Source organism: Cyprinodon variegatus, unplaced genomic scaffold (genome assembly GCF_000732505.1).
Source record: "Cyprinodon variegatus isolate N-32 unplaced genomic scaffold, C_variegatus-1.0 Scaffold506, whole genome shotgun sequence".
Taxonomy (NCBI): domain Eukaryota; kingdom Metazoa; phylum Chordata; class Actinopteri; order Cyprinodontiformes; family Cyprinodontidae; genus Cyprinodon; species Cyprinodon variegatus.
Window position 1 is genome coordinate 86663 of NW_015150959.1, and position 14138 is coordinate 100800.

The 14138-nt window shown below is 42.2% G+C and overlaps 1 protein-coding gene across 1 annotated transcript in view; it reads left to right on the forward strand.

Moving 5' to 3' along the window:
• Nucleotides 1-3765: 3765 nt before the first annotated feature.
• Nucleotides 3766-14138, forward strand: part of serinc1 (serine incorporator 1) — a 12286-nt gene continuing 1913 nt past the window's right edge. Inside the window, exons 1-8 of the mRNA XM_015390633.1 lie at nt 3766-3804; nt 4017-4178; nt 6245-6438; nt 8282-8361; nt 9758-9895; nt 12148-12317; nt 13200-13290; nt 13684-13825. Coding sequence (XP_015246119.1) covers nt 3766-3804; nt 4017-4178; nt 6245-6438; nt 8282-8361; nt 9758-9895; nt 12148-12317; nt 13200-13290; nt 13684-13825 — 1016 coding nt within the window. The remainder of the gene's footprint in view (nt 3805-4016; nt 4179-6244; nt 6439-8281; nt 8362-9757; nt 9896-12147; nt 12318-13199; nt 13291-13683; nt 13826-14138) is intronic.

Sequence of the window (14138 nt, forward strand, 5' to 3'; positions counted from 1 at the left end):
TTCACATTGAAGTGACTCGGATCTAGCCGCTTAAGTGTAGTAGCCATTTCTACGGTCTTGGCTTTAGAGAAAAAAGCCAAAGCTGATACTTTAGGATACACCAAGTAATAATGCAGTGCCTTCCAAAACGATCCTTACCCTTTGGGTTTTTTCCACTATGTTTCATCCTAACAACAAATCTTAGTGTGTTTCTGAGGCTTGGGCTGCTGCATCCACATGATTCAGGTCCACTACTGTCAGAAGAAAAATTACACGTTTGTTTCCATGGTGATTTTTTTAAACAAATAAATATCTAAAGTGTGGTAAATGTTTGTGATTTATTTATTCTAAGAGCTACTGTTCCAGTAATAAATATATGGTTGAAATAAATAACTTGCCCCTGAGGACAGGGTGCAGTGATGGACTCATAGCTGAACCTTCAGAGGGTCATAAAGACAAGAAGAAAGTCAGCCTATCACCTTTAGATCTCCAGGATTAAAGGACTAATTTATTCCTGGAAAGATTTAATATATATATATATATATGTACTGTATGTATAAGATACAAAACCACTGTTCTGGCAAGGGGGAACCAGGACCCCAGGTCAGAGGGGAGTTAACACCAAACTCCCCACCAGAGATTGGGTACAACCATGCTGAGTGAGGCAGCAACTGACCTGCAAAATAAGATGGCAATAGCACACAATAGTGATGCATAGTGGTTGGTGGGTCTGAGAGAGGACCTCGTCAACCTCCCTGAACAGAATCCATACACCATCACAGTGGCAGACATCCAATAAAGAGCAGGCCCCGATATCATACACGCCTACTGGCTTAAGAAACTCACCACACTTCATGAACGCTTGGCAGCACAAATGAACCAGCTGCTGAGAGATGGGAGCCACTGTGAATGGCTAACCGAAGGGTGCACAATCCTGATCCTGACAGAACCCTCAAAGAGTATGGCCTCTCCATAACCTGCCTCTCCACAACATGGACGCTCATGTCCAGGATCATAGCGGCTAAGATAAGCACATGGATCAATACATGAGCAAAAATTGGCAAAAATACCAAAGGTGCCAAACATCAGCTCCTGGTAGACCGAGCAGTCGCTCGAGACCAGAAACACTAACCTGAGCACTGCCTGGATTGATTACAAGAAAGCCTACGACTCAATGCCACATACTTGGATCACCGAATACTTGAAGCTATACAACATCAACAACCCAAGAGCCTTCATTGCAAACTCAGTGAGGTTGTGGAAAACCACCCTAGAAGCCAATGGCACAAGTCTCCATCAAATGTGGTATATACCAAGGAGATGCGCTGTCCCCACTGCTGTTCTGCATAGGTCTGAACCTCCTCAGCCAAATAATTAAAAAGACTGAGGAGGCCTTTGGAATGAGCAGGCCCCTGGTGCTGAAAGGCACTGGAAGAGAATCGGAATCAGATATACTAATTCTATAATTAATTATAATAATTCCAGAAATAAATTACTTAAAGAGGGAAATTAAAAAAGTCAAAGAACATTTTAGTCAACACTGTAAATAATAGAACTGCTGCACACACTGCTTTTTTAACAAATATATTACACTGTACAGCATAAAATTTCTTCACACACAGCTTCTCTTTTCTCTGTTTTATTTATGTAACACTGTGCAGAATAGAACTTCACACTGATTCTCTTTTTAACATATATCCCACTGCACACATTGAACTTTTTGTCGGCTTGTTTCATCATATCCACAAAGTCTTCATCCTTAATGGTCTTTGCAGGCAGGTCAGAACGCCCAATCCACTTTGCCACTGAGTTCTCCAGGGCTTTCTGCTCTTTGGCGTCAGGTTTGTATGGTGGGGGGGCTCCCAACATCTCTGCAACAGACTTCCCTTCCTTCCCCAACCTCTGATCTGGCTGTGGTGTCACTGTGTCAGGAATCTAGTTGGGAGGAAAAACTTTAAACGATTAATATCCAGCGTATCAGTAGAACATGTTTCTTCTATGAAAGAGAGACACAGAGCCCACATGCGTTCCTCCTACTACAGGCCCAACCATTCCTTACCTTCTTCCATATGGCAGCATGTTGCCACCTCAGATGTCGCCAGAGATTCACTGTGTGTTCTTCCCTGCCAGTGTTTTCCTTCGCGTTGTAAACGAAATGGCTCCATACATTCAGGCGTTGTTTTCGCCCAGCTCCTCCAATCACACGCCGCTATCTGAGCCCCACGCAATGATTGGGAAGTTTAGCTGGGATACACCTAAACAGAAATTAATAAAGTCCTTATCTTCTGACCAGCTAAGACAAAACTAATATAAAATCATGCCAATAGATGATATATGTAAGGCACGCTTGCTTTTATGCAACTTTAAGCTTTTTTCAATTTTTAAGATATTTTTAAAGACAACAGTTGGGACTTTTCTTCAATAGCTTCCAGGTCATGTGACCTACTGAAAATTCTTTGTGAAATTGTTTTACTACATTAGCCTGATGGGGCACACTCATTTATATTCCATTTTAAGCCTTTGTATATAAAAAAACAACAACAACATTTTATTACAAAAATAAAAGATATTTCTTCAATATCTTCCAGGTCATGTGACCCACCAACTCCAAATCTATGTCAGATTCTTCTACTACTTAAGCCAGATGGGGCACACTCCTTTTTATTCCATTTCAAGCCTTTGTATGTTTTTGGCAGGCCGGGGGAAGCATCCTCTGTCAGGATGATGGCTGATGTTTTCCTCATAGATGGACGGTGACACACTTCAATTCTCCTCTTCTTCTGTATACTTCCTCTGAAACATACGCTCCGTCCCTGGCTGGTTCCGGACCGGCACCAGCCCCAGAACTGATGGCTCGGTTTGAATGCCTGGTCCAGTCCAGTCATAGGCCCAGTAGCCCCCCCAATAAAAAAAAGCATCCTCCTTTTCAGAAACCCAAATCTGGTCACCCTAGGTACCACACAGGAGGTCTCCAGGAGAGTGGGAACCATCCCCAGACTGAGGCTTTGATAGTAGATGTAGCTGAGGACCTTCCAGAGCTCATGAGCTCCGTTCTTCAGTACTTCCTGCTTCGTTCACCTTTAATAGGACTGATCCCTGCAGTGGCATCTTCACAGGTCTGCCTAGTGAGTGGATCAGACCGTCCTTCCTAGCTTTCTGTATCTCAGAAAATAGAATGTAAAATCCCTCAGGTAGTCTATGTGTCACTGAATGGCTGAGCTCCACCATACATTACATTCTGGTTGGCAGGGGATCAACAGCCAGACCTCTCAGGTCTGCTGGGTTAGAACTAACATGGAGAAGCAGCTTTAGTTCTTATGCTCCATTACTCTGGAATAACCTGTAAATGTGCTGAAACCCTAAAACATTGAATCTGAAACATATTTAAACTGTTCTGGAAGATTAGCTATTTTTTTTTTTTTACAACAGCTTAAATATATAGCAAAGTTTGTAGGAGATCTAAAACAATAACATGGTGTATGTTAACCAGGTGATTACTTCCTCACAGAATTTCACAGTAAAAGGGCAAAAAAATCCAACAATTGAATTATTTCACTATTCTCTCTACAAAAGAGACACGGTTCTATTTCAGACTTCAATCAATGGAGGTCAATGGAAGGTCCCCACAGGGGACAGCATGCAGTGATGTGTAAGGCGCTGTAGGGGGCAGCAGAGAGTCAACCAGCGGATGTTGTTTACAGAAGAAGAGGAGGATGAAAGTGCGTCACCGACAGTCTGAGGAAAACATCCGCCATCATCCTGACAGAGGAGAACTGATCAGCCATCATGGGAGCCGTTCTGGGTCTGTGCTCCATGGCCAGCTGGGTAAGAACGCCGACAATCCGAACCAGATTCTGGATCCGTTTTTGCTGATATGATTTTCAGCTCTTTGATGACTGTAGTTAAAAAGACGGTAAAAACCGCAGACAGGTGTGACGCACATTGGGGTGTTCGACTAGCAGACATGTTGCTGCAGCCCAGCTGGGCTCCTCAGGGATCAGAAATGTCTCTGTCCTTCACCTGCTTTGTTTCCCCAGATCCCCTGCCTATGTGGCAGCGCCCCCTGCCTGCTGTGCCGCTGCTGCCCCAGCGGTAAGAGTTCCACCATGACTCGCCTCATCTATGCCTGCTTCCTGCTGCTGGGAGTGGCTGTGGCCTGCATCATGTTGATGCCTGGCATGGAGGCCCGCCTCCAGAAGGTGACTGATCATTTATACCAGTATTCTCACTTTACAAGACAAATTAATGATAAGTAAATACTGATTAATCGAGAATGATTTATAAATCTGCCACCAAATAAATACATTTCCTATAAAACATTCATACTCTACATTTTACCACCTATTGTTTGCTCTGGGTAACATCAGTGACCAGAATCTCCACACTAAGCAAACAACTAACTTTAAAGTCCTAGGGATGACATATTTAAATTTTAAATCATTCTGGCTTAAACATGTATGTAAATGTATTCTTTATCAGACCATATTCTTTCAAAATTTAGAAAAATTCTATCCTTAAAAAAAATTCCTGTCTTAAAATCTGTGGGGTTTTTTCATTATCTTCTGCAGGCCAGTTAGTTATACGTCAGCCTGAACACCTAAATTTGGCAGAACTGGCAGCGTTGCGAGGCAAGGGCTCAAACATGTACGGCTGGAAGCCTTCTACACCAAACCAAGCTTCTGCCACCCTGGCGTCCTCTTCCACAACATCTTCGTCCCCGCTTTCCTCCTCTAAATAAAAAATGGATGACGGAGGAGACTCATCCACAACCTCCGACACTAAACTCTCCTCCTCTTGCATGTTTCCTCTGTCCATAGCGTTCCTTGACAGCGTCGTTTCTAAGTCACCAATTTAGTGCTACTTGGTCCCAATGGAATTTCCCATTGGGAATCTACTAGCACTAAGTTGCTAACTGGTTAGCAAGATGCTTCCAACAAACCGGCCACAACAGAACTTGCTTGCAAACCTTCCGCCAAAACAATCCCGCCCCCTTGATAATCGACCAATCACATTCACTTTATTCACTCGTGTAAAGTCGTGCACCACTCGAGAGAATTCAGAAATGCAACGGTTGGAACAGCCGCTTCCCTACGACTTTAAACTGAAACCTAAACATGGAGCCTTAATGGTAGATTTGCTGCTATGGACATGTGATCGTTTCCATTCATCGCTGTTGGCAGCTGCTTCTATCATTCATTTTCACAACCTCTGTCTATGGACTGAAACAACCCGAATCCAGGTGGAGGTATCAGATGCATGACAGTGACATTAACCTACGATTGGCTGAACAGGTGCCACATGATCTAAAACATTGTGGTTGCCCAGACAACAAAAAAATAACAATGCAGCGTCCATGTGCATCTGTAGCATTAGGGTGTCTAATGACCGATGAAGTTATATCTGATCGATAACAAAACAGAAAAAATCTGTTTCTGGTGAACAAAGTAACTGTTAGACCATGATATAAAGGGAGAGCTGGGTATCACTGTGGCTAGCTGTGCTAGTAGCTAACAGGTTAGCCTCTTTTAGCTCCATCAGTTAGCCATTTTACGCTACACTACTTTTTAGTGTCAACATCAACCGATGTTTTTTTACAAGTAGAATAACTTTTATATGTCTGAAATTTCTACAAAATAAATTTTTAAGATGTCACATTTTTGTTTTCTATTTTTTGCTACTTTAGATCGCAGATTAAACGTAAAATAATAGCAAATATGGGTAATAATATGTTGAGTGATCTGATTCTTCAGAAACAGGTGCAATACTGTTTGTCCCGGTGGAGTTGCCGTATGATGACATCATAAGGGTAGGGCCCCGAGCAGATCTGGTGCCTACACCGGTCCTCTAATGTTGACCTCTGACGGAGTGGAACTGTTCTGAAATGCCTTCAATCATCATAAAGCCTTGGTGATCCTAAGCCCTAATGTTGGTTGATCTTAAAAGAATGCAGCTCTTGCAGGTGTCTCAGTTTGGGGCCAGTTGTGTTCACTAATTAGTGAATTAATCCTGGATGGATTAAGGGGGTGTTTCAGCTCACTCGGCGAGACCAGAGAAGTAAAAGGAAGCGAAGATCTCGACTCTTCTAAACCCAGCTTCTGGGAAGAACACATGATGTGTTTGTAATTGGTCACTAATCTCAGAAACTGAGCATCTGGGGGAACTAAACCATCAAGCACTTCATATGGACCCTTGGTGTGCTCCAAGGACTCTTTAGGTGATCGTTGATGCTGAGCTGCAGGATCTCTGTGTTTCTGTGTCCCTGTAGATTCCAGGCCTCTGCGAAGGAGGAAGCGGTTCAACCTTCCATGTTATAGAGGGCCATGTCAACTGTGACGTCCTGGTGGGCTACAGGGCCGTGTATCGGGTTTGTTTTGGGATGGCCATGTTCTTCTTACTCTTCTCTTTGCTCATGATTAAAGTAAAGAGCAGCCAAGACCCTCGAGCAGCGCTTCATAACGGGTATGTCTAATAACGCTTCAATATCACCTGTCTGGCCAAACTAATCTCTCTCCAGTGACAGTCGAGGTTTCTACAGAATGTGCCTCTATATACTCTGCACAAGTCTCATTATGGCGTCAGGGTCATGATAAAACTGTGTCACCAGTGCTCCATGGATGTATTGGCGTTGTTGGGCAGTAGCGCTGTCAGTAGCTTAACTACCTTTGTCAGTAGTGTTGCTGTTTTCTACATCAAACAGCTTATCTGCAGTGGAGCTGCTTCCTGACCGAGTAGGAAGCAGCAACATGCTACGTTTTCCCATAAAGAAACAAACATGGGGGAGAAGAGCAGCAGTTTAATTAAATTGGCATTCCTATCATCCAGGTTTCCGCCCTACACTGTGAATAAAACGCTGCCTGATAGTCGCCTGGTGAAGTTAGTGTAGGGCTGGATGGAGAGGATGAAGAGAGCACATCCAGTTAGTCACAGTCAGAGAAACAGGACTACACTGAAAAACAGGCTGATCTCCAACATCTATAAACAAAGGTGTTGATGGCAGCAGCAAAGCTGATATTTCTCTCCAGGATGGAGTCACAGCCAAACAGGAACAGACCAGATGAAGCTACTATGAGAAAAAGCAGAGAGAGCAGAACGTAGAGATTGAACTAACAGATTCTGCAGAGTGGGAGAATAGAGAAAGAATGATGAAAAAGGATTCCCTATGCCCTCCAGCAGTCTAAGCCTATAGCAGCATAACTATAGAGATAGCTCAGGATAACCTGAGCCACTCTAACTATAAACTAAGACAGGGTGTCAGTTGAAATAGATATTTGGATAGATGGCTTCAGGACAAAATGGGCTAATTAATCTTCTTCTAAACACAGACCATGCATGAATAAACAGATTAATTTAGTCACTTTAATTGAATAGAAACAAAAAGCAATGAGGTTGATCTCGTTTACAGCAACTGATTATACTGACTCACTGAACGTTGCTGTGTTAGTCTGTTGATTATTGATCGATTAGATTAGATTGGTTGATAGATGCAGGATTATTTAAGGATTTTAGAATAAAATGTTCGTTTATGCCTGAAGTTAGAAAGTTTAACAGAAGTGTTAGTGGTGATGAGATAGAAGAGTCTGATCTGTTAGTTTTTAGACAGCAATACTTGGAAAGAGGGAGGTTTGATTTTAAAACTGGAGCTGAAATAATTAATCAGATTAGTCAAGATTAATCGTTCAGTGAAATAATCATCAACTAATTCAGTTATCGATCGTTAACTGGAGTATAAAGACTCTAAACATGCCTTTAGTTGACAGAGTGACCCACTTAGAGCAGGAATTATACCAAGAGTGTAAAAAATATATATTTATATACACATTTTTCATTAAAGATAAAATAAAAACGGTTTCATCTGTCGGTCTGTTCTATCCAGTGGAAAAGTTTCATTTTCACTTGGTGTAATTTGATAAAGTGTCTTTTTCTAGGAATATTTGGCTAACTGATTATTAATCGATCAATCGGGTAAAAAAGCAACAGATTAATGGATTAGCTGCAGCCCTAGTTAGACAGGAAGCTTGGATGCAGTTAAGCTTCTTTTGTTATTTCCTGTTAGCGTAGCATGCTACATGGCTCTGCTTCAGTGCAGTGAAGCTTATTTTCATGTAGAATAATTTGGAGCTTAACTTTCTACCTTTTGGAAGCGGCTTGTCCAGCTCTGCACATTGTGGAGAACCTATCAGCTAATCTGTTACGTAACGATTATTTATTTAGTGGTTAACTTTGGTGGTAATCCTGTCCATGTCCAATTGATCTGATGCTGTTTGACGCTGACTGGCTCTTCTGTGTTTTTATTTATTTCCAGATTTTGGTTTTTCAAGTTCATAGCAGCTCTTGGCATCACCATTGGATCGTTTTTTATCTCAGAGGGACCTTTCACCACGGGTAACTGTCGCTTTCATTCACTGCCATTTTTATTGGATTGTTTGCTACAGAAATGTGTCCAATTACAGAGAAGGTTCTGTTCAATCCAGATGCAACAAGTTTCACCAGGAATCCAATGTTTCTGGGTAGTTTATCACAGAAAACTTGAAACATGAATAAAGAGCCATGATCACCGTTTTGTTAAATCTTGTTGATCCGGTGATTTTATTGGCAGTGTTAAAATTAGCTACACAGCTATATTTAATTAGAAATTGCTCTGAGTGAAGGCTAGTTAGCAGCTTAGCTATAACCAGCATTCAACCATTGAGGATCTTCATTGACCTTATGTAACCAGAATCACATTTCTTTGATACACCAGCTCAGAATACAGAACAGGAAAACAGACCACCTTAAAGGCGGGCGTACACTGCGTGATGCTCACGCTGTACGACCAAACCACAGGGTTCAAAAGTTCACAGCTGATGATATTTGTGCAGCACGACCCTCTGATGCGATCTACCTGCTCCCGATGTGCGTCTAAAAACCAGGTGGGGCTCAGCTCCACAGTGAGATGGCGCTACTCTGACTCGTCTAACCAGAAGCCAAACCAGTAGGAGAGGAACATGAAGCTCACTAGAGTGAAACACGCTGCCTTGGATATTTGTGCTGAAAGCACTAAAAAGAAAAGGAGACGACGTATTTGGACAAAGACATGGCTGAGCTAACGTGGCTACTACGGTCTGTCAATTTTACAGAAAGAATCCATTTCACTCATTGCCCCCCCGAAGAAGATTCTTGTTTGCCCACTGAGTGATTTTCTCCTGACCTTCTGCTTCCTGATGGGGAGGTGGTCGTTAGAGGCTGATCGCCCCTCGTTCCCACCTGTACACTACACTATGCACCATCAAAAAAAAGCCAGAACCTCAAAAAGGCCGATGGCGTCCCAAAGAAGAGACACAAGTTCAGTTAAAGAGAACAAAGAGACTGAAATTGTGAAGTTGTAATAAGTTTGCAGATGAAATGACATTTTATTAATATGACTACAAATGTCACTTTTAAAGATCTAAGTTCTTGATCAGGCCCAGTTGACCCAAGCTGATTCTGCTGCAGCTGCATGTTTGGCAAACAGGTGCCCTAAAGATGGTTCCTTTTTTCAAAAACAGTGTTGCTTTAGTGTGCGGCCCGTTTCTGGATTTAAAAACTTAAAAAAAAAAAACTTTCAAAATGAAATCTGCTAACTTTTATACTGTTGCACGACAACCTCTGGCCTCCCCACTGCAGACAGGGGTCAGTGACCTGATGGGGATTAAGGTTCTTCATTGTTGGTTTGATTGCTAGTTTCTCTGCTAATGAACTAGCAGACTTTGAAATGAAGGAATTGTTTTATTGTCCCCCTTCTTCTTCCTGTGGCCTGCAGTGCTGTTCTACATGGGAATGGCGGGAGCTTTCTGCTTCATCCTCATCCAGCTGGTGTTGCTCATCGACTTTGCTCATTCCTGGAATGAGTCCTGGGTGGAGAAAATGGAAGAGGGCAACTCTCGCTGTTGGTATGCAGGTAGGAGAAAAGATGACGACTGAAAAGAACATTTTCTCTTCAGATTTCTAGTATGGAAGTTAAGTCTGAGGTTAGTTTATAGGTTTGCATTGTGATACCCAGAAAGTAGATCTTAAATGGCGTCATAAGATCACATCATGTGGGGTTTAGTTTATTACAAACTTCAGGTCATTTTATCTGGATTTTTGTAATAAACCCAACACAAAGTTACAATATAACTGTAAAGTAAAACACAAATAACATTGATTTATTGATTTCTGTATTAACCTTTTTTAATACTTTCTATGCCTTTAATAAACAGTTTAGCTTCTAACTCTCTGGTTGAATCTGCTGCATTCAGTGTCTTTGGTATCTGATCGGCACACAAATATAAAATGGGATTAAAACAGATCTGGACCTGAGCTTTAACCTTTCTGGTTGCTGCTCTGACTCTTTAGGCCGGGCTTTACCCTGAAGCTGCACTCGTTGTTTTTTATTCATCTATTTTAATTAGTTTTTATAATCTCTCAAATGTAGGAAATAGTTTTTACGTGTGAGACACAGAGACAGAAGCTAAATAGATCTGCTCACCCTGTATGCAGAACATGTGGTAGGGTGGTACCATCCGGTGGGTTCACTGGGTCAGAAAAGAGACATTGGAGAATGAGGAAGTTCAGGATAGTTTGGCAGAGGGAGGATGGATCCCTGAGCTCTAAGCTTGTTGACCTCTCTGGGTTGTTTGGTCACAATGCTGCTTGTTCTGCAATAATTGTTTCCTGTAAAGATGAGCCAACTCTTCAACTAGTGCTAGTTTGTGTTAGGGTTAGGGTTAGGGTTAACAAATTTAAACTCTGGCCTTGGTTTGGCCTACAAAACTTTAGCCAATCCACTTTGCCGACTGTCCAAATTGGATTGGCTGCTTCTCTGTCGATCAAACATTTTGCGTACGCGCTGCCATGATGTTTTTATGTAGGCTCCAAGCATAACTCATCCATAGTTTGGCTAATGGTTCGCCATTATGCACAGAGAAATCCTCCTTCGCTGCTGATTCTTTAGCTATTTTTTACTCTTAAGGGTAAACTGGAGCATGAATGGCCAATAATAACAATCCTGACAAACCGGAAATATCTGTGGAAGCTGGGGTTAGGGTTGGATTAGTTCGTTTTTATGCATTAGTTTTTATCTGTAGACCCTTATGGATGAATGAAATATATTTCTCCAATGAGAGATCAATAAAGTTACAATGTTATGATTATTGTTTATAACTCTGGATTTAACCCCTCCCCTTGAGGAGCAGTGGGCTGCCATTGTGCGGCACCTGAGGAGCAGTGTGGGGTTAAAGGTCTTGCTCAGGGACCCACAATGCAGGCTGTGGGAGTGGGTTTCAAACTCACAACCTCAGGATTCTAAGCCCTAACCACTAGTCCCCCATATTCTAAGACTGGATTTATAATTCGGCCTCAGGAACGATTCAAAGGCAGGAAGTTGAAGCTTTATTTTAGAAATGCTGCTTTATTAATTGTGCTTTGGTGCTCATGGTGTCCATGAAATGAAGTTGGTGGTTGATGTCTAACATGTCTATATTGGTAAAAGTTTAACCACTATTATTTTCAAGTGACTGCTGTGTTTAATGTAAATAAACAAAACGGTGCGCCGGCAAAACATTTCAACAACATGCAGTTTTTTTTTTGTTTTTTTAAAACAATGTTTTTATTTAGAAAAACATTTCCGATGAGTCCGCCATTTGAAATCCCAAGGTACGTTTTGGCAGCAGCAGCGAAAAAACGCTCTAACAAACGAAGTAAACATAACGCTGGTAGGAGTGAATACTGTAACAAGAGACAATCAAACATTTTAATGTACTCTATAAGAAGTATGAAAGAAAAAGGAGGAAAATGGTTCAAAATCTTAAAAAGGAAATAATAAACTTTGATTTAATAGAAAGAAATCCTTAGAAAGAACTCAAGAGATGAGTGTAACTTGCTGTGATAACTGACTAGCTGCATCCTGGCACTTTGCTGCCTCTATAGGTGAAATACAGAATTACCGGCGTTTCCAGTGCAGGGAACTTTTGGGTTGGAGAGGGCAATGATGCATACACACAATTCAAAAATTCACACACAACCATGGAAAATATCTTCCACTACAGAATCCTCTTTTTGATACTTTCAGGGTTGTGAATCCGTGGAGCAGCTCAGTGTGTCTGTAGTCGTGCCTCCAGTGTTTATAGTAACCCTAACAGATCTGAAATGAGCTTTGCTCTGCTTTCACAGCCCTACTTTCAGTCACTGCACTGAACTACCTGCTGTCCCTCGTCTCTCTGGTCCTCTTCTACGTCTACTACACCCATTCTGAGGGCTGCACTGAGAACAAGGTCTTCATCAGCATCAACCTGCTTCTCTGCGTCTCGGCCTCCGCCATTTCCATCCTACCGCAGATTCAGGTAACCAGCACTGACCTTTGAAGGCCTCGAAGGCTGGGTGTGATCAGTGATGTAGAGAGCCGCCTAACAGTCTGCAACTTGTTTAAAGTTTAAACAATCAGTGAAAAGTTTTACAGCATCATTTGCTTCTAATGACGGCAGAAAGACGGCAGTCAGTCTAGACTGCCATTAAAATGAAATAAATATTTGTTCTTGAATTAAGGAGGTTGGTGAGACACTTTGTCAATGCAACAAGATAATTTATATTGAAAATGAGAAAAAAATAATTGCATTGTCTTATTTTAAGTGCATATTATCTAAATATCTTATTTGAAGAGTAGAAACACTCATTCCACTGGCAGATCATCTTATTTACCTGCTCAGATTAAGGCTAAATACACTTAATTTAAGGAATATTTCTTATTTCTTCATGTTTTTTACCCTCTCCACCAGATCAGAGCTAATCTGTAGTTCTTTAAGGTTCTCACAGCTACCTGCTAGCTGAACCGCAGACATTCACCCAAACTGGATGGGTTATGATGGTCACCAGACCACCATCACGCTTAAACGTGTAGAATAACCCAACAGGATCACTGTAGAGATCCTGTTGTAAATCAGAACTATTTTGCAGCTTTTCTCCTATTAACCTTGGATTAAAGGTGTTCAGACATTCCCAGCATGAACACATTTTCTAAAAACTAGGTGTCTTCAACAACGGCTGAATGTCAGCGTAGATTTTAAAGCTAGAAGTCCTTCCAGGAAAGCTGCTGTCCTCCAACATCAGCCCGTTTGCAGGATATCCTCCTCAATCAGAAATGCTATCATTTCTTGTATGTTTTTTTTGCAGAGTTTGGAGCTGATGCTGTGTTTCTATGGTTACTAATTGTCTGTGTTGTTTTGAAGGAGTCCCAGCCCAGGTCTGGCCTGCTTCAGTCCTCCCTGGTCACCCTTTACACCATGTACCTGACATGGTCTGCAATGACCAACGAACCAGGTGATGACTCATGGCTCTGTGGGTTCTAGTTAGCAGATCATCACCATATGAACCCAGGATAGCTGCAAGTTAGTGGCTTCCAGGTTTCTGTATTCAGTTTATTTCAGGAATGTTTTTAAATAGAGTGCAATGTTGGAGCAGAGAACAGTAAGCGCTGGCCCTGCAGACAGTAGGTCACAGCGACTAGCCGGCCGTCATTGATGGAGTAACAGCAGCGTTTTAAATGCGATCCTCTCTGCTCCGGTTAAATCCAGAGGGCTGCAGCTCGGTGTTTGACGTTCAGCACCCAGCCTTAGTTCTAACGGACGCTCAGAGCAGATCAGTGATGATGCTCCATCCTCTGCCCCACAGTCACCTGGATGCTATCTGAGTTTCTCTCTCTGTGTTTTGCAGACAGGAAGTGTAACCCCAGCCTGCTGGGTATTATTGGGTTGAACGCCACCAGCACCCAGGCTCCAGACCATGTGGTCACATGGTGGGATGCTCAAGGGATTGTGGGACTGCTTCTTTTCCTCATGTGTGTCCTGTACTCCAGGTGAGCAGCACCTTCACGCTCCTGGTGAACATGTGGCTCCTCCAGGCTGGGCTTTTGTCTGCAGCACAGCTGATATTTCTCTCCAGGGTGGAGTTACAGACGAGGCAAAGCTACAATGAGAACAAGCAGAGACAGATTGAACTAACAGATTCTGCAGAGTGGGAGAATAGAGATAGAATGATGAAATAGGGGTCCCTATGTCCTCCAGCAGTCTAAGCCTATAGCAGCATAACTATAGAGATAGCTCAGGATAACCTGAGCCACTCTAACTAGAAGCTTTATCAAAAAAAGTTACATGCCTACCCTTAAAAGT